The 25,495-nt window shown below is 38.4% G+C and overlaps 1 protein-coding gene across 1 annotated transcript in view; it reads right to left on the bottom strand.

Annotated features, from left to right (window-relative positions):
* Positions 1–4,972, bottom strand: part of LOC130234025 (transmembrane protein 132C) — a 68,818-nt gene extending 63,846 nt beyond the window's left edge. Inside the window, exons 1-2 of the mRNA XM_056464302.1 lie at positions 4,969–4,972; positions 3,945–4,857 (exon numbers count right to left, since the gene is read on the bottom strand). Of these exons, the coding sequence (XP_056320277.1) occupies positions 3,945–4,857; positions 4,969–4,972 (917 nt within the window). The remainder of the gene's footprint in view (positions 1–3,944; positions 4,858–4,968) is intronic.
* Positions 4,973–25,495: the final 20,523 nt, after the last annotated feature.

The following is a 25,495-nucleotide window of genomic DNA, read 5'->3' on the forward strand; positions in this document are numbered from 1 at the left end:
TCAGATATGTTTCAATCCTGATTTTGTACCTATTATTACAGTACTACTGTTTTATTTTATTTTACTTTTTTGTTGTTGGGTGGATCTCCGGCCTTGTTCAAGATCAAAATGTTCAATAAAAAAAGAATTTAAAAAAAGACAGGACTTTCCGTATGAAATTTGTACAAAATTTATACTAAAATACGCCAACTGACCCGGCCTGGACACAAACTAGCGACCTTCTTGCTCAAAGAGAAACAAAGGCTTATGAATACCTACTCAGATGTTTTTGTCTCATAGGAGTAGAGGTTTACGAGGTGCGGACAAGCTGACCTAAACCTGCTCAGAGAAATGTTGCTGCTGTTAAACATTGTTTTACTTCACTAAGTCAGTTTAATGGTGAAGAGATTGATCGAACATGCCTATTAATTGAATGTTTGCGAAGAAACTTCAAGCTCCCTTGTAAAAGTATTTATTAGTATTTTCAAAATACAAAATACAGTATTTTATTTTGATACATTTGTGGGTGCTGTAATCTACTACTTTCCCTCCTTTCCCGATTGGTGATACGGCGGCACAGTGATTAGCACTGTTGCCTCACAGCAAGAATGTCTAAAATCTCTTCTAAAGCAGTTGACATTTCTGTGCAGAGTTTGCTCGTTCTCCCCATGCTCGCGTGGGGTTTCCCCGGGTTCTTTGATTTCCTCCCACAGTCCAAAAAATGCACAACCTAAGTAAATTGAACATACTAAATTGATACCATAGCCAAGCTCTAAGCGAGTACACCTCTTCTCAGCCATCCTATATCTGTCATTAGCCAGAAATAAGCCAGGGGGAGTTCGAGATCTACCTGAGCTTAAACTGCCCTCTCGCCCTGCAAATGGGAGGGAGCCCAGGGTTAGAGGATTTCATAAGCTCAGGGGTCTCTCCTGGGACAGCAAGCCAAACACACTTTATAATCAATCATCAGCTAAGTGTGAACTCTTGAATGCCAAGGAATTGTATAGAATGCATAGAAAAAGTGTGCAAAATCTTTACAAAAACTGATATTTCATATTTTGCCTAAAATTATCAGGCATTCTATTCACCTTATCCTCCGCGTACGAGCATGCGCAACCATTGGAATCTTTTTAGCTCAACACTTCCGGACTCATTCACTTTTATTCATTTTTAGATGTAAAAAACAGCTTGTTTTACTTTTTGATGTTGCAAACTGATATTTTCTTATTCCTTTATTTTATTGTGTCTGTATAGTCATGCACTTGTCATGCACATAACATACACTTGTTGTAAAGCAAGTAGTTTGACCGTTTTTTGCCATTTATTTTTCCTAGTCATTTCTCCAATAGGCAACTGAATCGGAAGTTCTAAAACAATCAGAAAAACGAGTGCACTTCCTCATTGGAGAATAAGGTCAATATATTTCCTAGGCATTCTATGCAATACAGAGATTTCACACATTGCCGCTAACATATACGTATACATCACTTCACATTTTAATCTTTAAGTTTAGTGTAAGTGGATTAAAACCTTGATGAAAATATTCTAAAAACTGTTTAAATACTTTGCATGAGAATTTTAACTTACATTTTATGTTTTAAGATTTATTTATTTATTTATTCATTCATTTTTATCATCAATTTGAACATCCTTTTTCCAATCCATTGTCATTGACACTTTAGCAGAGGCTAATTCTGTCTAAACCCTTTTTGGCTCTTAAATGCTGCTCACCTTCTCTATCCAAGGCAAGCAGCAGCTCCCTATTTAGACATGCTTTTTAAAGTACAGCATTACAATGAAACGAGCAACCAAAGCATTCAGAGCGAGGGAAGCAAAGAGAATGTGTTTGTTCACAGTTGTCTTTGTATATAATCTGAGGGATTAAACAGGCCTGTCTTTTTTCAGTCATATATAGCTAGACTCTCAAATCTGCACAATGAGCTTTGCAGACATTATTGCCAGACTTGATGACCCCAGACCGATGCTCAGAATACCACTGAGCGTTATTTTCATCACATGCATTTCTCCAATCCACACCAATAATCTGCACTGCTTCCAAGAAGAATGCAAATATTACTGGTATTTTAAGGAAAAGGGCATAATCTGTTAACAGCAATTTTCAGTGTGTTGCTATGTTTTTCATGAGGTATTACAACTGTGGTTGGGCAGTTATATAGAATAGAGCTTGTTCTATAATTGATTCCCAGAAAACTACCAAGTAATTTTGTGTTTAAAAGATGTCTAACAGAAGTCTAAACATAAATGTCTAGACTTAACCAAGGCTAAATTTGGACTGAAAATTTAATAGACATCTAAAAATAGTCCAAAACAAGACAATCTTTTCATATAGGAATCTGTTGCTGTCAACTCTCAAGATAACATCCAAAGAACTGTCCCTATCAGTCAAGCAAGCCATCATTAGGCTGTAAAAACAAAACAAACCAATCAGAGAGAGAGAGCAAAAAAATTAGGCATGGCCAAAACAACAATTTGGGGACATTCTTAAAAAGAAAGAACGCACCAGAGAGCTCAGCAACACCAAAAATACCCGGAAGACCATGGAAACAACTGTGGTGGACGACCGAAGAATTCTTTCCCTGGTGAAGAAACACCCTTGACAGCAATTGGCCAGATCAATAACACTCTCCAGGCGTAGGTGTATGTGTGTCAGAGTCAACAATCAAGAGAAGACAACACCAGAGTGAATACAGAGGATTCACCACAAGATGTAAACCGTTGGTCAGCCTCAAAAACAGGAAGGCCAGATTAGAGTTCTAAAAAAGCCTTCACAGTGCTGGGACAACATCCTATGGACAAATGAGACCAAGATCAACTTATACCAGATGGGAAGGGAAGAGTATGGAGAAGGAAATTAACTGCTCATGATCCTAAGCAGTGAAGTGTGGTGGCTGCCAATGGAACTAGTTCTCTTGTATTTATTGATAATGTGACTGCTGACAGCGAGATGGATTCTGAAGAGCTTTGGGCAATATTATCAGCTCATATTCAGCCAAATGCTTCAGAACTCATTGGACAGTGCTTCACAGAGCAGATGAATAATGACCCAAAGCATACTACAAAAGCAACCAAAAGGTTTTTGAAGAGAAAGATGTGGAATGCTATGCAATGGCCAAGTCAATCTCCTAATCTGAATCTAATTGAGCATGCATTTCACTTGCTGAAGACATAACTGAAGGGAAAATGCCCCAAGAGCAAGCAGGAACTAAAGACAGTTGCAGTAGAGGACCACCAGGAATGAAACTCAGCATCTGGTGATGTCTATGTGTTCCAGACATCAGGCTGCAAAGGATTTGCAACCAAGTATTAAAGTGAAAGTTTGATTTATGATTATTATTCTGTCCTATTACTTTTGGTCCCTTAACAAGTAGGAGGCACATAAGCAAACTGTTGTTATTCCTACACAGTTCAACTGATTTGAATGCAAATACCCTCAAATTAAAGCTGCAGTTAACACAAATCGATTGTGTTGGTGTATAGAACCAAAAATTTTTGAATTGTGTCGATATCCCAACATTTATGTACCTGACTGTATATGTATCTTGGGATAAAATTATTTAAATACAGAATATTGAAAACATAAAAGCAAAACAAACAAACAAAACCCAAATAGGAAATATCTTACTATGTTTTCAAAGAAATATTAAAGTTTGCCAAAATGAAAATTTACTCACCATATACTCACACTTTTCTTTTTAAGAAGAAGATATTTTGAACAATTCTTCAAAAAATTCTCTTTTGCATATAAAGCTATTATGATGGGTCTGAAATAAATGGTGAGTAATGGTGACAGAATTTTTATTTTTGAGTGAACTGTTACATTTATACATAAAGTGGTTTTCTGGGTGCTATCAAAATAGAGAACTCAAACTAGTGAACTCAAAGAGAAGCAATTATTGTCACACATTACACAGAGATCTTAGCCTGACCTTACAGGTGAGACTTACCTGAGGGAGAAGGTGTCTAGGTTTGCAGAGTTCTTCACGTAAACATAAAAGGAGGCTATATCAGTCTTTTTAAGCGGTTTAGAGGAGGTCTGGATGACCACAGCTTCTCTCAGTCTGAGCACAGACACTGGCATGGCCCCCTGTTTGACTTGCAGGAGCCGAACACTCCCGATCCTTTGCATGGGGGTCACTGGCATGTATTCAGCTTGGGGCTGGCCAGCATTCCCCCCACCCAAATCCCATCTTTTGCTCTCTTCTCCACTAGCCGTGCATGGTCCATAAGCACTAGGTCGGGCTTGGTAATATAGCTCCACAGGATTCCCCTGAGTCGGTCCAAGTCTTTCCCGACTGGAACTGCCATCAACCTGGTTAAACCAACTAGCAGGAGCGTCAACCTCTGCCATGCAGGTCCCATGATCATTTCCAATTACACAGGAGCCACGGACCTCTTGGGTCTGCCAGAAGGCATATACAGTCACGCACGGCAGCTCGTCTTTTGTTCCTTTCTCCTTTTCTCCTCTATCCCAGTCTCTCCCAGCCACATAAAACAAAACTCGCACTTTGGGAGAGGATGAATAGACCCACCTAGTCAGGACAAAAGATTGGACTCTCCAGTTCAGGGAGAAAACTGGTGGTGAAGGTCGGAATAACTGAACTGACTGCACTAGATCCAGGGGAATCTCCTGTTTGGTAGAGAGTTGGCCGTAGCTGGCATTGATAACTGGGAGACGCTGCGCTTTGAGCACAACAAATGGCTGTGTATGGCTCTGCATGCTGGAGTTGCGCATGATGTCCTGGCCGGCCTCTTTTAGCAAGAAGTAGTCAGCATCCCAAACCTGATAAGTTACAGGAAGAAACAATGGATATGGGGTGGAGGATTTGGTGGCATCTGAGATCTCCTGACTGTCCATTTCTGTAAGACAACAAAGACAAAAAGAGAGAAATTAGTTGTCTTCATGCCATAGGTGCCTCAACAGCAATGTGCACCAGTAGCCAATCTCAGTTTATTTGCTTTAGATCTCACTCATGATGAACATACAACAATGTGAACCTCCAGTCTTGGAAGCTAAGTGAGGTTTGGTTCAGTGAGTGGGGGATCACCTTAAAGGCCATGTGAAGTGCTTTGAAATGTGAATTTTTTGTTCAATGTTTGACATAATCTCAACTGAAAAATAAAAAGAGGGCAGGACATAGAGTAGCTCCTCCACTTTAAAAAAATAACCAATAGCATTTGTTTTTAATCACAGCTCTGTCAATTGAGCGGTTGAGCTCAAGCACATCAAATGAAAAGCAAATGATAAGCGTCTTAAAGGGGGAGAGGCATGTCAGATACTAGAGACTATTTGATTGCTCAAGATTTGAAGAGAAACTAAAGCATGAGGTCATGTGAAACATACAATTGATACATTTAGGCGGAAGCTTAAATGCAAACTGCAAGCTTTGCATGTTTATATCATATATTTTCTATTAGGGTTGGGCCGATAGACGATGCCATCGTCCATCGCCGATGGCCGATAGACACCACAATGCTGAGCCAGCATTGCGATCCTCCACCCCCCGTCGCACTTAGGCACCGTTTACACTAGGTCTTAGATTTTAAATGGCATTTTAGAACAAAAACAATCTACATCCACTCTGGCGTTTTACCTAGTGTTTCTGAACAGCCCTCCATCCACACTACCGATGTAAACGCACATCACGTGACCACACACACTGTCATGCGCTCGAGACAGCAGGTACAGTCAGTCAGCGAGTCAGAACACTGCTTTAATCTTTCGCTTTCAGTCCTGTACTTAGTAATGTTAACGAAAACCTCAGATACTGTTGGTTATGCACATTTTTTACCAACCAAGTTTGTCGGTGGCATTACAACGACACAGATTCCTCTGCCTATTCATGCCAGAGTCCCGCAGAAAAAGTGATTGACAGGTGGTTATTTGTGTGTAACTTATCTTTATTTATTTATGATTTGGTTATGGGTAAAACTAAGACCATGAGGTTCAGGTAGTTGAAACAGTAGGCTACAAATAATTAATTCATTATGAATTAATTAATTATTAGTAAATAATTAATTCTCTGCAGCCTATGACGATGCCATCGTCCATCGCGATGTTTCATATAGACATCGTACGATTCCAAATTGGCCAACATCGCTCAACCCTATTCTCTATCATATATTTATGATCTAAACACAAATTTTGTCACTATTTTGTAGCACACTAAGCTTATAGATCTCCTTAAATCTAACAGACTGCTACTAACATCTAAAATCTTTATTTTAAGTTGATGGAACCTTTAAAAACAAGGAGCTGTAAGTCACTGCCTTAAGGGTCACAGACTGGATTGTTGTTCTCCACTACACTATACCTCGTCTTTGCATTGTTGCTAACCAATACAATCAGATGGTTAATGGCACCACCAGTGTGCATACCCTCATAGAAAATAATCTTTACATTTCAAAAAAATGTGGCACAGTGCCAAATGGAGCTTTGTGTCCAGTGTGCAATGAGGTTTAAGCACAAGATACTTCCCACATAGGAAAACTAGTTTAGGTAATTTGTGGACGGATGGATGTTTTGGATACCTACCTATGATACAATATGTTGTTTTATTAACAAGGATCGTTGAGATAATTTACAGATTTGGAAAAGGTGGATTTTGCTACATAATCATATAACTTTGATTTATGTATGTATGTATGTTAGTGGAGGGACAGTTGTCAAAATTTTTGGTTCAGTTTGTATCAGGTTTATGTGGTCACAAATTTTGGTTTGATTCATTTTACATTTTAAAAAAGTACCACTACTGTAACACTGAAATACCATTTAGAGATACTATAAATCAGCATAAAATACAGCCTAAAAATGATTGTCATGGTCATGTGATCTAATTTTCTAATCTAATTAAGTCCTTTTCATTTAGTGTTTTTTTGTTGATTTCTGTTTGACGATGACAGCATGTTAATTTTGGCACCTGTCATTTAAAATATGTCACGAATGTGTACAGTACTTTCACTTTAGACTAAGACTGTAAAAATATAGGTACTGAGGTTATGGATTCCACCTATATGATGCAGTACAACAATAAAAAAATGAAAAAAGCATTTGTGAGTTGAGAGAAAAATATGCATGGATGCGAGTATTGAGTTCCTGTTGTGTCTCACACTGGAATCTTTAAACTGATATAAACTGAAGTATGCGAGTTAGCAGCATTACTGTGAAAGAGGTCGGTATACAGTGCATCTGGAAAGTATTCATCGCGCTTCACGTTTTCCACATGTTTTATGTTATCAGCCTTATTCCAAAATGGATTAAATTCATCTATTTCCTCAAAATTCTACACACAATACCCCATAATAACAATGTAAAATTTTTGCAAATTTATTAAAAATAAAAAACTTGAAAAGTCACATGTACATAAGTATTCACAGCCTTTACTCAATACTTTGTTGATGCACCATTGTTGATGCACGGTGTACAGCCTTTTTTAGATCTCTCAAGAGATGTTCAATAGGATTCTTTGTTCCTGACCCCCAAGTACTCACCCCGCATTAACCGTGTGAAGCCATCAGTAAGGACCATCAAAGTGTGACCAGCGGGGGTGGACTCCACACTCCAGACTGGAGTGTGTTTGCTTCCCAGGCCACATGTGGCTCTCACACAGACATTGATAGTTACACTTCCTCTGTTCTGGAATATATCAACACCACCATAGACAGTGTTACAACCCAGAAACAGATCACCACATACCCAAATCAAAAGCCATGGATGAACAAGGAGGTGCGCCTCCTGCTGAAGGCACGCAACACTGCCTTCAGATCAGGGGATGCACAGGCCTACAGCACATCCAGGGCTAATCTGAAGAGGGGCATCAAAAAGGCCAAGCACTGTTACAAGCTAAAGCTAGAGGAGCACTTTTCCAACTCTGATCCTTGGCGCATGTGGCAGGGCATCCAGGCCATCAGCAACTACAAACCCAGCCAGTCCACACCCACAGCCACAAATGTCTCCTTCCTGAATGAGCTAAATGACTTTTATGCCCGCTTTGAAAGAGACAATACAGAACCCTACACCAGGAACACTACCTCAACCGACCCACTCAACTATCACACTCATCTCCTCAGAAGTCTACACCTCACTGAGTCGGATCAATGTGCGTAAGGCTGCTGGACCAGACGGTATCCCTGGGCGCGTCCTCAAAGCATGCGCAGAACAGCTCGCTGGGGTATTCACAGACATTTTCAACCTGTCGCTCAACCTAAAAACTGTGCCAACATGCTTTAAAACCACCTCTATTGTGCCAGTGCCCAAACACTCCAGCCCAACATGCCTGAATGACTACCGCCCTGTAGCACTCACACCCATCATCATGAAGTGCTTCAAGCGGTTGGTCCTGGCACATCTGAAAGACTCTCTGCCATCCACACTGGACCCACATCAGTTTGCCTACCGTGGCAACAGGAGCACAGAAGATGCCGTCTCCATAGCACAGCACTCTGTCCTCACACACCTGGACAATAAAAACACTTATGCACGAATGCTGTTTGTTGACTTCAGCTCAGCATTTAACACTGTCATACCCTCTAAGCGAATGATTAAACTTAGAGACCTGGATATCAACGCGTCTCTCTGCAACTGGGTTATGGACTTTCTGACTAACAGACCTCAGAATGTTAGATCAGGCCACATCTGCTCAACCACCGTCACACTCAACACTGGTGTACCACAGGGCTGCGTGCTGAGTCCCTTCCTCTACTCCCTTTTTACCTTCGACTGTAGGCCTGTAAACAGTGACGAATCACTCAGGCTAGAGTACCCTCTACGAGGCATGCCTACGCCCTGAAGTGGAGTCTATTCTCTGAGTGGAGCGCTTCTCGCAGAGAAGACCCCCGAACTTTCCAGATTAACATTGTGTTATCCTTCCTTCAGGATAAGCTGGAGTGTAGGCTGTCACCCTCCACACTGAAGGTTTACGTGGCTGCGATCTCTGCTCATGCTCATGATGGCAACATGCTCGGGAAGCATGATCTAATCATTCGATTCCTCAGAGGCCTGCGGCGATTTAATCCATCCCACCCCCCTTTCATGCCCTCTTGGGATCTCTCTACAGTCCTGGCGGGTCTGCAGAGAGATCCGTTCGAGCCACTCGATTCGGTATCATTCAAAATTCTGTCATTAAAGACAGCTCTGCTCATTCAAGAGAGTTGGGGATCTGAAGGCATTTTCGGTCAGCAAATCGTGCCTTGAATTCGGGCCAGGTTACTCTCAAGTTGTCCTGAGACCCCGACCTGTCTATGTACCCATGGTTCCTACCACCCCATTTAGAGATCAGGTGGTGTACCTGCAAGCGCTGCCTATGGGGAGGCATGCCCAGCCCACTCACTGCTTTGTCCCGTTCATGCTTTGCGCCTTTGCGTGGAACGAACGCAAAATGTAAGATCATGTGAACAGCTCTTTATCTGTTATGGTGGTCGGCAGAAGGGAAGTGTCATATCAAAACAGAGGTTGGCCTACTGGTTAGTTGATGCCATCGCCCTCGCTTATCAATGCCAGGGCGAGCTGTTCCCCCCTAACGTGAGAGCGCACTCTACTAGAGGTGTCGCTTCCTCATGGACGTTAGCACGCGGCGCCTCTCTCACAGATATCTGCAGAGCTGCGGGTTGGGCGACACCTAACACATTCGCGAGGTTCTATAACCTTTGAGTAGAGCCAGTTTCCTCCCAGTTATTGGTTAATCCCAATCAATCGGGTGGGAATTAAGCTTGGTGTCACAAACGCTTGCTGCACCAGGCTTCCTAACCTGGAGATGCGTGCGCTTTTCCTAGAGAATTCCTCTGAGGCCCCCAGCATCGACTCAGCGGAGGAGTCGAATGCATGGCTCAGTGTGTGGTTGGTACGCCCATTTGATCTACACGCACATTGAGGATCGGTGCCAGCTATGGTCATGCCCATTTCGTGATGCCATATGCATTATTTCCATGGTGTGTTCCCCCTTATTAGGCGGTCCCGTGTCTTCTCTAAACCACTAACCAGCTTATCATATGTAGCACTCCCCCTCATTAGGGCTAGTCCATATGTCTCTTTACCATCAGGTCTCCCCTTCTAGGGTAGCAGGTGGTCTCCGCTGCGCCCTCCCCCTTCGGGGACTGGCACGCTTTCCCAATGTACTGTCGTATTTCCAAAAATCCCTAGTCTATATTAGCTAGGTAAAAGCACACTTATGACCCCCGATTTAAAACTTTTATTCCCATGTAATGATAACATGTCGGGCCTAGGGGACGTTGGAAGGTTGCGCTCTTGGTGATGTCAGTGCGCTCACGCTTTGGCTTGGCAAACTACACATCAGGAGCGCGACGAGCTTGGCTGCTGTGGCACTTTCCATACAGTCTCCCAAACTCTGTTTATACAGACACACGTAGAAGTTCCCTTATGAAGGGGAACGTCCTGGTTACGTACGTAACCCACGTTCCCCGAATAGGGAACGGAGACGTGTGTCTCCACTGCCACAACACCTGAGTCTCCAGCTGGGAGCTGAGCAATCGGCTCTTCAGCAGGCAAATTCTGATGAGCTGGCTCCAGCAGCTGACTGATATAGCCCTAATTGGCTCATCAGTTTCAGCTGTGAAGCTAAGCTCCGCCAATTCAATTGGCATTTCATTGGCCTGTTTTCATATCTTCAGTAGCGATTGGTCGTCTAAAGCACTCCCAAAGTCTGTTTATAAAGACACACGTCTCCGTTCCCTATTAGGGGAACGTGGGTTACGTACGTAACCAGGACGTTACTATTGCTATGGTACATCCAATGCACCAAATTTAATCTACCCAAGCTTCAACCACTTTCATCTTATTATTATAATATCAATTCAATATTCAGTTGGATCCATGAAAAAATTCCTGCAGATTGGTAGACTCAGAGATGACCGAGCTCAAACATTAAGAGTATTATATTCCAGTAAAAAAAAAGAAAGAAGAAAAAGAAAAAAAGACTAATTCCAATAACAAGGATGAGCTTAACAGAGGGGTCTAAAATTCCTGGAAGTAATTTTACAAAGGCAAACTGAGTGATAGGGTCATGTAGTCATTACAGTGAAAGGCCAGTTATGACTTAAACTAATCTCAAACTGAACTCACATGACAACCCCTGCACACACATTTACAACTGAAGCAGTGACAGGACATGCAAAGAGAAAAGATTAATCTGAAATGGATAATATTCTGCCAGCCTGACATTGTCATTTATATTATTCTCTTTCTATTCTCTCAGCACAGCTGTGGGAATAAGTAAGTGAACCCTTAGGATTCAGGCAGATTTATGCATGAACTCAAGAATAGTAAATGATTTTCATGTTGGAAATCAGCTTTGGGAACTTTCCTTTAAAATAGTAATTAGTTACTATTAGTTACTAGCTACTCTCACAAATAGTAACTGAGTCAGTAACTAAGTTACATAATTATAAAAGTAGCTAATTACCAGGAAATGTAACTATTACGTTACTTTAAAAAAAATTGTCAAATGACTATAAAATAAATATAAAACAATGTACACTAATTTACACTACTTGAATCTTGCTGTGAGAGACAATGTGTGAGACAACGGCAACATGTTTTCAACTATATATTCATTAATTCATTCATTTTCTTTCAGCTTAGTCCCTTTATTATTCAGGAGTTGCCACAGCGGAATGACTTATTCAGCATAAGTTTTACACAGCCCTTCCAGCTGCAACCCATCACTGGGAAACTTCCAAACACACTCATTGACACACACACACTACAGACAATTTAGCTTACCCAACTCACCTATACCACATGTTTTTGGATTTGTGGGGGAAACCGGAGCACCCAGAGGAAACCCACGCAAACATGGAACATGCAAACTCCACACAGAAACACCAACTGACCCAGCCGAGGCTCGAACCAGCGACTTTCTTGCTGTAAGACGAGCGTGCTACCCACTCAACTATATATCTAAATATTATTTTGTTTAAATCTGTCTGAGTGATAAGTGTTTGTTAATGTGTTAATTAAGTTTTATTTGCGTTGATGTTGTGGCTACGTCTCCTCCTTTGGTAGCAGAGCACACGCTGTAAACTGATTTCACGCGGCCGCCATTTTAAAAGCGAAATCGAAGCTGTGGTAGGAAGAAACCTGGAGCAGGTATTCTCAACCGGTGGGCCACGGCCCACTAGTGGGCCTCAGCGATGCTGCAGGTGGGCCGCGAGATTTAAATTAACTCTCAATATTATACTATAATTTTTGGATTGCAATATAATTTGCTACATTAAAATGACTGAAGTAGGGCACATTCTCCTATTCTCTGATTGATTACTTCAAACTCGGCGCAAAAACAGCCTCATGATCACATCTGCAACTAGTACACGTAAGTTCAATCACAAGTTCAATCACAATATATGCGTGAAGTGAAAGTCAAAGTATGTCTTTGTGTATTTTTGTGTGAACTATTTAATATATCCACATAGTGGTCCAAATTAATGTCCTGTGAGTGTTTTATAATGGATGTGCGCCCATACAGGAGGATCTAGCGAGACTCAATGCTGTTTCTGCCATAGAGTGTAAAATAAACTTGCTTATGAGCTTCAGACGCGCTCTGGCAGGAATGCGCTCTGTTCCTGTCAGTGATCTCCCAATAATATGCAGCTGCAAACTCAACCGATATCGGATCGACGCGTTTCAACAGATTTAGGGTCTTTTACTGTATTTTACATTTGTCCGATAATATTTTTGAATAGTGGATATTTAGATATTCAGTTAGTCCAGTTTAAAGGAGAAGCTGGTCTTTTGCAATATCCCTGTTGACCTGTGGTTCTCTTTGAATCTGTGTATGTTTAAAAATAATAATAAAATTATTTATAATATAGTTTTAGTTCTTAATATATAATTACATTTAATTAATTAAACAAAGAAAAGAACTTTTTTAAAATGCACCAAAATATAGTCTATCTTCACTGATAATTCATTTTCAAAAGGGGGTGTACTCATCTATGCTGTGCAATATATATATTTAATGTGACTAATGTCACATGCCAGCATGATGTGCCCATGGTCTGAACTGACCCACATAGACCTACCATCCAGGTACTGGCCAGGCTCAATCCTGCTTAGCTTTACTGGGTAACCAGCTGTGAGTAACAGGATGATACAGCTGTTTCACAGAAACCAGTGAATTCATTTAAAGGTAATAATAAGAGTACAAATAAGAGGATGAAGAGAAAGAGAGCAAGAGCAAAGTTCTACAGTATTAACAATTGGTACAACCTCTTAAATTTAACTCATATTGAGCTGTCTCTTTAATAATTATGAGTTCAACCACATAATTTCATGGCAATTTGCAACTTTTTGATTTAGTGGCTAATTTATATTAATTTGCACAATCTCGTTTTGGTAGGATTTGCTCATTATCAAGGGGTATGTTTAGGGGTGGGGTTTGGGGGCAAAAATCATTCATTTTCATACAAATGAAATAGTGTGAATTGTACAAATTAGCCACTTTTCTGATAATAAGTGAAAATAGGTGCGTTTCATTTCAACACCTCATTGATTGTCCGTCCATTCCTTCATTCATTTTCTTTTCGGCTTAGTCCCTTTATTAATCTGGGGTCGCCACAGTGGAATAAACCGCCAACTTATCCAGCATATGTTTTACACAGTGGATGCCCTTCCAGCTGCAACCCATCTTTGGGAAACATCCATACACACATACACAATGGACAATTTAGCTTACCCAATTCACCTGTACTGCATGTATTTGGACTATGGAGGAAACCGGAGCACCCGGAGGAAACCCACGCGAACGCAGGGAGAACATGCAAACCCCACACAGAAATGCCAACTGACCCAGCCAAGGCTCAAACCAGCAACCTTCTTGCTGTGAGGCGACAGCACTACCTACTGCGCCACCACGTCGCCGATTGTCCATCCACTACCTCATGTTCACTGAATTACCAAAGAACTTTGGAGTGACTCCTGTAGTTGCAGAGTTATGATGGATGATATGCAAATCAATTAAATTCTGATTTGACTGTAAGATTGAGATTGCATTACACAACATCTAACCTATATCAGATTTAGTACCACATTTGAAAGTGGACCAAACCAGATTCAAAAGAATTTAATTCCATGTAGTGTTTACACTAGAAAAAAACAAGATCAAATCACATTTGAAAAATAAATATAAACAGTCTGTACTCAGCCCTAAGAGCAAGAGTACAGTTATTCTGTATTCAACAAAATGATATTCAACAAATCTTAAAGGTGCAGTATGTCAATTTGACACCCATGGTTGAACTCGGTATTGCATTCCTGGATTAAAACAAATGCAAGTGCAGGTTGCTAGATTGAGGACTAAAAGGAGCGAGTCTGACGATCGAGCCTAAAGGCTGATTTAATTGTGTTCTAAATAAAAGCAACGACGCAATAGAAGGAATATTTTTGTTCTAACCAACTCCTCGAATTTATATGTTAGAAACAGCTTCTATTTCTTGCAGCTGAACAACAGGATAAACTGACAATGTTCACCTCAGGTACTTTATTCAGTGCTAAATGCTAATAATGTGAGTTTAAATGCCATTTTACATGACATTTATTGCCATACTACAGAAAGCAGCAGCAGATAGTTCACCTCAGATCTTGAAAATAAAATAAACCGTTTGAAATTGAACTTTAGAACTGTAACTCAAAACCAACACACATCAGTGATTCAGCATCTACATTTAATAATGTTAAAGAGGTTTAATATGTGTTAATTAGATTATAAACCTTACCATTTCGTGAGTGAGTGCATATTCTGTGCTTCTGAATGGCTGTATTTAAACAAACAGCCAAATTGCTTATCACTGCAAATCTCATCACATAGCATGTTGTTAGGACTCGGGGTTACAATGTAACCTGCTCACCTAATGTTTAGGTTTGTAATATTTATATTATTTGCTAATTCCATCTGTCCACCGGAGGTTGCATTTAGTCACAGACGCATGCTTTGAGAGCCTTTCTGAATGAATGAATGAATAAATGAATAAAATACGATATTTCCAAAAGGCAACTGGCGGAGCTAAAATATAAATGGCCAAAGTGGCAGTGGGCGAGTTATAAGAACTAAACAAAGACAGACGTTCTGGCACGTAACTCACATTTTCAAAGCAGAATAACTAACTTCAGCAATGTTTTTCAGATAAACAAGAATGTTCACTTGGCAAGTTACAACAGTCAAAGACTCTTCTTAACATAATTAGTGTAAACGTTTCTTTCTTCTGCAAAAAAGAAAATAAATAAATAAAGATCTAAATATCTGAGTAGATGATGTGTCTATTTGTTAGATAATATGTATCACTGTGATGACTGATTTGTGATATTTTATATTCGTGTGAGATTCTGCAGTTTTGAGCATTTGCCTTTGAGCACAGAGTTCATATAACGGTCTCTGCTCTCCATTAGCACGACTGGATGTATTAGCAGTTGTGCAGGTCAACGGGTCAGTATTCATTCTATTTACCCTCCATTTCAGCAGATGACATGGATAACATCTGGCTGGATTGAGCTCTAAATCCGTAGGTATGATGAACTAATAAGCCTGCTAGCCACGCTCTGGGCAAAACAGTGTAAAGGATGCGTGCTAAACATTGAGATAAGTGCTTTGTATGTATAATGTCTTCTGAAACACTGAAATAAATTGTTATTATGCTTCATGCGCATGTTTAAAGAGTTTATTGAATGTGCAGGCTGCATGCATATATGTGGAGTTAAATAAGAAAATAGAGTAAAATAAATTCATGAATGCCAATTCAGTCAATTTTTGATTTGTGACAAATAAATACCTGTGCTACGGTAAACAAATACACTGGTGAGCCAGTTTCTAAACCAGAAGAAACTGTCAAATAGAACAATATTAGAAAAATCTTAAGAAATAATCAGATCTTAAAAGTAAGAAATGGTGCCAAAAAGTGTGTTGTTTCAGTTGGTTAAGTTGTAATCTGATATCTACATAGTGGGAATGTGGCTTAGGTAAGTTAAAAATTCTTCAGAAAAAAAAAATATTCTAATTTTTACCACAGAAATATCCATAGAACGAAAACCTCTGTTTTGACCATATTTGGAAAGGTTTTGAATATTAATGAGCTCTGCCGAAACCTGGTTTCTGTGGTCTAAAACCATAGTAGACATTCTAAAGTGACCTCAATCAATCCCACAATGCACTTCAATAACGAATCTACAATCTATGTACACTTTTCAACTAGAAAATACACAAAATGCATTGTGAGAGTTTGGGCGCCAAATTAATTTCAGCGTTTCAATATGACGGCTGTAAAGTGGAATTCTATCTGTGAAATTTTCTAAATAAAATATTGTTTAATTAAAGTAACATTTATATACATGACAGACATCAAAATACTTTGTTACATTACTAATACACAGCTCACTGAGTGGAAAATAACTATCACATGGCTGCATCCGAAATCGCAAACTTTTATACTATATAGTATGCTAAAAACAGTATGCGAGCCAAGTAGTATGTCCGAAATCATACAATGCGAGAAATTCTCGCATGACCTACTACTTCTGGCGAGATTCTGAAAGGTGCATCCTATGGACACTACGCTATCCTATGATGCACCGTGAATGGAAGTGAAGCGGCAACTGACGCGGGTAGGTCACGTGATGGTGACAAAATGGTGGATGTAATAAATTAAATTCATACTACCCACAATCATACTGTATAGAATATACTTTTCTAATGGTCAAGTAGTACATTTAAACTCAAATGCAGTACTTATTGAGTAGTAGGCGATTTCAGATGCAGCCATGGTCTGACTGAGTCTGAGGGATTTATAAACCAGAAGAACACATACAAAAGAACACAATTCTAAAGTGCTAGCTCTTAATTCACTAATTTTAGTGGACTATATTAGTGGACAAATGTAGGGAACAATGAAGGGGGGGGGGGGGGGGGGGGGGGGCAATTTCAGATACAGCAAGAGTTTAGCTTTACCCCTATTAAACACACCTGATCGAAAATAAACTAAGTTTAACTAAGTTTAAACTAAGTCCTTCAGGCTTTTTTGAAACTACAGTACAGGTAAAGTGTGTTGAAGCAGGGTTGGAACTAAACTTTGCAGGGCAGCTCAAAACACTTTTTCTCAGCTCCCCCTGACGACTCTACGCAAACGCAGGTTGCCAGATTGATGACACCAACATGAGCGAGCATGCCTTTTTATTTTAAAAATGTCCTTTATTTCTCCACTACAACAGCATGACATTGATCACCTCAGGTACTGATTATGTGCTTTACTCCGTGTTAAATTCTACTGACGTGAATTTAAAAACATTTGAAAACAGGAGATCTTGAAATTTTTTTATTTAAAAAATAACATTAGAACAGTGACAGTGTAAACACGCAAATATCAGTCACTCAGCATGTACTTTAATCAATTTTATTATATTTTAACTAGATTCTAAACCTCACCATTTTGTTGGAGTGCAGCGCACTATTATGCTCTTCTTAATGGCTGTAATTGAATGTTTCTTTTGTGTTGCGCTTGGTGGAATTTTTTTTCCATGAAAAGTGTTGCTAGGACACAGTTTTACAGTGTAACCTGCTTCGCTAATGTAGATACAATAAATTCATAACAGCTATTTATATATAAAAGCTAAGTATTTTCTCAAAATCAAAGGTTAGATAGTTATTAAAAAAATAAGAAACCTTACTGTTGATGATTTAATTTTTTTTACTGTAAAATATATGGAGTTCTGTTAGAATTGAACGTTTCATTTATTTGTGCTCATAAAAAATGGTTAGTTTGGAGATTAAGCAAATGCAATCCATTACAATATGATTCAGTGCAGAAGTTATAGCACTATTTATGCACTACATACAAGCACAGATGGCAGAGCTGAAATCTTCCATACTGACCAACATGGGCCTTAATGCTTTATGACTTGGTACTGATGACATAAATATAATGTTATGACAGCTGTCAGTACAAAGCATGTCCTTTCCATGATTACTACATTATCAAATTGCCAACAAGCAGGCTTGCGTACTACCTTGAATGTCAGCAGCAGTCATTATCCTTAAAGGGACATTAAACCAGGTGATTTAAGGACATGCTGCCAATAAAGACTTCATGTGGAGATTTGTTTTGGGTTGATGAATCAAATGTACACTGTTACCAATTAGAAGTATATAATAGTAGTCAACATTTGAAGTGGATCAAAACTGTAAGTTTGGATCAAGACTTACTGTAGGACCTTTTTGATCCACTTCAAATGATAACCACTGCATTAACAATATAAATTTTAAGTTAGAATTCCAAACATTTGCCAGCCAGCAACTATATTAAAATATTCTAAATACAATGGTCATATTCAAATACGATTTTCTAGAAATAAATCAAAAACCTAGAGAAAATAAATGCAAAAAAAAGATTTCATATAAGACACTATCAACAAGGCTACACTGTAAAAAAATGATGTTAAAAAACGGTCAGATTCTACAGTAAAATATTGTTTTTTTACTAAAACAGTAATATTCTGTTAAAAACATTGCATTCTGGGTAACAATTTTGTTTTCGAGAAAGTAACCAACAGCAGAAAACTGAGTTAATAGAGCTCAGATTCTATGTATCAAGTCTGTGTTTGAAATCACACTTTGCTCCCTTGTTCACTATTATGTACACTAGTTCACTAATATAGTTCACTTGACAGAGTTAATAAACACTAATGAGTGAATTTAGACACTGATGAACAGCTGGGGCCCATTTCAGAAAGGAGGTTAAGTGAAAACTCAGAGTATTTTATCCTTGAAATGAGAGAAACTCTTGGTTTTCCGTTTCAAAATGGCAGGTTTGTCAAACTCGATAAGCAGGGTAAGTCAAGCCTGTTTCTGAAAGAGAGGTAACTTTAACTCAGAGTCAGTTACTGTGGTAACTTACTCTGTGAACCCAACCTGGTCAGGAGCAGGATTTATTCTCTAAACTCTGAGTTTCTGTCGGTCTCCTCCCTATTTTCAAAGATGAAGCGGTATTTCTCGCCTTAGCCTTATGTTTCCACCCACCTATTTTAATGCTCATTTTGGAGATGCACATAAAAACGATTGATGGAAACGTCATGATGCCCATAACTTTTGAAAACACACATAAAAACATGCGCATAACTGAGTACGATAAACTTTTATTCAATAGAAAAGATGCGCATAAACTACGATGTAAACACTTTTACTGAACAAATTACAGTATGTGCATTAAATGCATTGCAGTATGTGCATTTATTAAATAAAGAAAAGATTGACGCAGCTTCTTCTACGGCAGTAAATTCTGTTTTTACTGTTGATTTTTGGTGCCAGTCAATCAGGAAGTGTTGATTTTGTTCTCTTTGACTCGTTGGATGGAAACGCTGCTTTATTCACACATCTTTCAGGCGTTATTCCAGTTTTGCACATAAATTTAATTAATATATTTGAATGGAAACATAGCTATTGCCAACATTTCAGTCACACAAAGAACAAAGTCACGTACGAGAATGGCTTGTCCTTTTTTATTAAATAATTAGCTTAAATTCACTGACCTTTGACAGGAACATGTACTGTTACTAGATTAATGGGATTATAACTTGCTCTAAAAACTATTGTTTAGTTCTACTTACATTCTAAATGTCATATCAACCTCTATCAATTGATCAATAATAGAGGCTGACACACAAGTGCACTAAATCTATTAAAACTGATCAACGTGTAAAAATTGTATAAACGTCACACATAACATTAATCATTTTATTGTACTAAAAAAATGTAAATACTTTAGATGTAAAATTACGCATTAACTTGAGCAGCTGTTTCCCCACGCTAACTGTTGCAGTGGTGTTGCTTTTTAAAATATATGCTCATATTTGCTAAAACTTTGCATGAGCACATCACATGAGCACATGCATGAGCAAAGGTGATCTCTTTTTAAAGACGTTGCTATGGTCACTCACTCGTAATATACAGTATATGCGCTCCATTGATAATGCCTTTTTATAATTGCGGTTCAAGTTTAAACTCCGAGTTGGTTGAACCTCCTTTCTGAAACAGGCCTCTGCTGTTAATAATCACAATCACTAAGGGAAAGAGACAAGAAACACAAAGAGTGACTTCAGTTAGAGCCTTAAATAAAATCAAGTTAAATAAAACACATTCAGCCTCAGCAGAGGATCATTGAACAACTCCACAAACAACAGATACACTTATTACTGACTGCTTTGACTTCCATACCATTCTTATTGAGAACCAACAGCAATTTAGGTGTTTTTGGTGTCACCATAATGGAGTGAGGGGCTGGTTTAGTTGGGCTCTTCACCCTTGAGTTCATAACTTTGGACTCTCCAGCTGCTGTAATACAGAGTTTATTAAACACTTTCATTATAGCAATAAAGCTGGAAAGTCATTAGGTAGATATGCCTAGTTCTGTTCTGATAAATGTATTGATAAAGGCCTGGATGATTGGCCTCTTGCTATAGTTTTTATACTCAGTTGCAGATATTATTTCCAAGAAAGCAACCCATCTCTGGGAAACATCCACACACACTACAGACACTACAGACAATTTAGCCCACCCAATTCACCTGAACCACATGTCTTTTGGACTGTGGGGGAAACCAGAGCACCCGGAGCAAACCCACACGAACGCAAAGAGAACTCCACACAGAAACGCCAACTGACCCAGCCGAGGCTCGATCCAGTGACCTTCTTGCTGTGAGGCGACAGCACTACCTACTGCGCCACTGCATCGCTAACTTTAGTAGATGTTATACAAAAATAAACGTTTTAGTAAAAAGTGTAGCTGGTGATGATGTTTGTCAACTACACACTTCATACACTTCGCAGACGGGAATTAACATTTTCACACTTTTCTCTCTTGTTTAAACACTCTCAAAGGCCTTTTGCATGTTCAGAAGTTCCACTTTTTGTGCAATGGTAAGCATCTTCCTCTGCCTTTTGAGTGCTACAGCAGCTGCCTTGATGGTGCAGAACATTTCATCAACATAGTGGGGAGAAAACTTGCAAACATACAGTACAGCACTTCAGAGTCACACTGCTAGTGATCGAAGATTTATGTCAATTTGGTTGTTGCTAGATCGGATGTGGTTGCGGCTGGAAGTTAACGAGAATTATTTATATTATTTATAAAATTTCCAATTTATTGTATTTTATTAACGTCTACCCCCACCCCAACCCTAAACCCAACCATCACAGTAATGTAAAAATAGTAGTTGTACCGAGTATTATTTATGCTATCTGTTAAATTACCCAATAAATTGAATTTTAACACCTACCTCCACCCCAACCCTAAACCCAACTGTCACAGCACTGTAAAAATATTAATTATTGTTATACAGTGTCATAAAAAATGCTGCTATATTGATGTGCATATCGCACTTAGTTTGTCTTAATTTGGTAAATTTGGTAAGCTGAACACATTCTGTACTGTACAGGAGACACGGCATGGAGGAGATTGATTGACAATGGTCTACATCCAATCAGGACGCAGAACACAATGTGCTAATCAGGACGCAGAACACAGTGTGCTGTAGAAAAAAGCATGTAAAATTGCACCAAAAAATTCACGAAACTGCGAGGCTGCGAAAAGTGAACCGAGTTATAGCGAGGGACCGCTGTATATGTTTTTGAACCCTGAATTAAGCAAACATCTTAATCTCAACAACACTATGATTAAAACTGCAAAATTAATACATCATAATAAGTAAAACACTCTCCTGGAAGACCAGAGAGTCATATTATTATGGTTATGTTAATGTAAATAACTATACTAATATACTTATAAGTTATAACTATACTTATATGGAACCCAAAACAAAATAACAAATTCAAAATAACAAATTTTCAGCAAACACCTTAAGTGATTCTGCTAAAGCAGATGTTCATAATTAATATTCAATAAACTCTTAAGTAATCACTTAACTATCTCATTGACTTCAACACTTTCTCAGAGTCATTTTTACACTAGTGTGGACAGTTCTAACTCTATAATTGGAACAACACAAACTGTAAAACCCAATCAGTTAAGGTAACTCAAACCATTAAGCAAACTGATTGCGTCAAACCATTTAAGTTCAAAAACTAATCTTTATGAATACTGTGAACTTACTCCATTTAAGTTGAAGTAATGAGATATTTAAGAGATTAAGTAAGTGTTGATTGATCATTAACAATGAACACCTGCTGTTAACAAGATTTACTGAAGAGAAACACAAAACTATAGCTAACTTCAGTCACAGCCTTAAAAGAAACAAAACACATTCAATCTCAGCAGAGGATCATTAAACAACTTCACAACATCTGCTTATTCAACCTGATTTTTATTTTTTCCTTTCTTTTGTCATAACATATAATTACAACCATCAAAGAAAAAACTAACATGACAAATTAAGTCAGAGAGCCCTATTAAAGCAACCACTGTTCTCATCAATGATGACGTCTAACAAAATGTATATTTTCAGTATATTTTGCTAAGGGTTTTTGGGACATCTGACAAAAATAAAGTCAAGCAGGTTAGTAATAAGCGAAGCTGTTGATACCGAGTGTTGAGTTGATTAATGATCCTCTGCTGAGATTTTGAGAGATTGATTGTGTTGTATTCTAGTTGATTCAATCTAAGGCTGAAGTCAGCTGTAGTTTTGTCTTTCTCTTCAGTAATTCTAACAGTTAACAGCAGGTGTTCATCATTAATGCTCAATCAAAATTTAATTAATCACTTAATTGACTTATTACCTTCAACACTCTTTTCGAATGAGGAGAATTAACTTCCAGTAAATTTGGAGTTATCTGCATTCATTTCATTTTGTAAATTTGACCATAATGTTTTACAGTGCAGAAATGATCTTTAAACCATTCAAGATAGAAGGCCCATGAAGCACAGATGTCTCAGTCCCTATGAAGCAGCGAAGATGTAGAAACGCTGTTTCTGGGACAGGATGAATACTAATCCTATCCAGACCATGCCTTGACAATCAAGCACTCAACAGAAGGAAATACCACAGATGGGAATGAGACAGATGAGAAAAATGGAAAACTATAGGAAATGAGAACTGTGGACCGTTTGAGGAATGGTTAGCAATAGGGCTGTGCAATATTAGAAAAATCAGACATTGATATTTTTCAGCGAGATATATATTGCGATATTAACATATTATAACCAGATGACTTGAATAGCTCTATTTGGAAAGAATTCCTTAATTTAGACTGATTGGAATGATTTTAGGTGAGTGAATTATAGATAATACATAATAAACAAATTACAAGCATAGATAAATACAATATACCATAGGTTTCAAACTCAATTCCTGTAGGGCCGCAGCTCTGCACAGTTGATCAGCAAACACAGCTGATCAACTAATGAAGGTATTCATGAAGCTGCGGTCACACCGGGCTTTGTGTGTGCGAAATTCTGTCGTGCGGCGCTGCGAAAAGGGGCGGGTTTAAACAAGATGATTGGACATTAAAAAAAGCAAGCGATTGCTCCATGCTTTAAATTTCTGTCCAGAGAGGTCCTGTTTTGATCCTCAATTGGTCTCACGCAGTCAAGTGATGCGATTTCGCAGGTCAGGGTTCACCAAGCATGAACTTTGCACCGCAGCAACCTGCGAAATTTGCCGCATGACCCTGCGTTTCCGGTCTGATCCATTTGCGTGCTTATGAATGGAAGTCTTTGGGAAGAAAAGTCAAGTGTGACCGCTGCTTGACTCTTTTGAACACCTCGATTAGTTGGATCAGCTGTGTTTGGTAAGGTTGGAGCAAAACTACCCTCCAGGAATTGAGTTTGAGACCAAGGCAATACACCAAAGATGAAAGTGAAATAAACTGCACTTTATGGTTTTCTGGGTCTAACAGCATTCAGGTGCTAAAATTGAATAATAAAAATCAAAGCATTATAAAATCTTTTGTGCCTGAATTCTTTAAACTCACTTGAAATACCTTAAACACATCAAACGTTTTCACTCCATTAAACCATCCTAAGAGTTCTGAACTGTTGTGCTTGTCGACTATAATACTGATTTGACATTGCTACATGCACTCAAAAAATGGCTTTTGCAGCTTGTTGAAACTACTTATTTAAATAAGTTTAAACAACACAATTCCTAATTTTTTTATGTTCAAACTACCTAAATTTGTAAAAACAATAAAGTTAAATAATTGATTTGTGTTGGGACAACATGAAGGAATTGTGTGAACCTAGCATTTTTTTACAGTGTGTGATGTAACTATGTCTCTAAATGTAAAAATTGGCCATATAACTTCTTGTAAAATTCACATCTATAATAATTTAATCTTTATCATGCTTTTAAATTCTTGATAAGTTGATTCTGCAGATAAGAAACTTGCAGATACAAAATATAGATTCGGTTCTAGCAGAAGGCTCACCTCACACACACTCATAAGATGGAATAGGCCAAAGCTGCAGAAATAAATCACACTCTCATATCTAAATTTGCAAAAAATGTAGATACACCAAGCTCACAGATGTGAATATCCTCCATATTATTTGCATCAATTTAAAATCTCTGTCAGCATCATGTTACTTAAAATCTATAAAAAGTGTATATTAAATATCAAACTAAATAAATGGAGTGTGTGCCCTTAAATTTCAATAAAGTGTATAATGAGCAGTGTTGCCAACTATTTCCAATGAAAAGTAGCTAAAGCCTGCCTGAAAAATAGCTAAATGTTACCGGATGTCGTCACGCACTAATTTGGATACCAGTGACGTCATCATGTTGCATCTTACAAGCCTATCATGTCTCTACTCTCTGAGGCGCCGTGTAATATATTATATTAAAACATTACATCCAGATGCACAATAAATAGGTTCTTATTAACATATTACTTTGCGTGATGACGTCATTGTGTAATCGCAACTCAAAACTACATCTTTATACAAAATAATTAATGTTTTGTCAAATTGACTGGCCATCTCAGCAAAAACATTATTTGGAATATGACCATTTAGATTTAAATGATAAATATAGTTTACTATTTGTAATACAAACACTTTTTTTATATGATTTTTTTATTTTTAAACATAACACTGATAATGAACAGTTACATTATTTTAAACAAAAGTGTACTTACTTGTGTACTTACTCTTTTTACACATTTGTGAAAGTGACAACAATTATAGCACTATTGGAATTTATTGCTACCTAAATTACCAACAATTATACATGTTAACAAATATCAGTAAATAAACAGTTGTGAAAAACAACCTGAGCTAGCAATTTACTCTACTGAGTGAAGCCTGCAGCCACTGCTTTTTGAGTCACTTTTTAAAAATTGCTAAAAGTAGCCAAATGAATGTTCATTCATTTTCTTTTCGGCTTAGTTCCTTTATTAATCTGGGGTCACCACAGCAGAATGCACCGCCAACTTATCCAGCATTTGTTTTACGCAGCAGATGCCCTTCCAGCCGCAACCCATCTCTGGGAAACATCCACACACTCATTCACTACAGACAATTTAGCCTAACCAATTTACCTGTACCACATGTC

The sequence above is a fragment of the Danio aesculapii genome, chromosome 8, assembly GCF_903798145.1.
Source record: "Danio aesculapii chromosome 8, fDanAes4.1, whole genome shotgun sequence".
In the NCBI taxonomy this organism is placed as follows: Eukaryota; Metazoa; Chordata; class Actinopteri; order Cypriniformes; family Danionidae; genus Danio; species Danio aesculapii.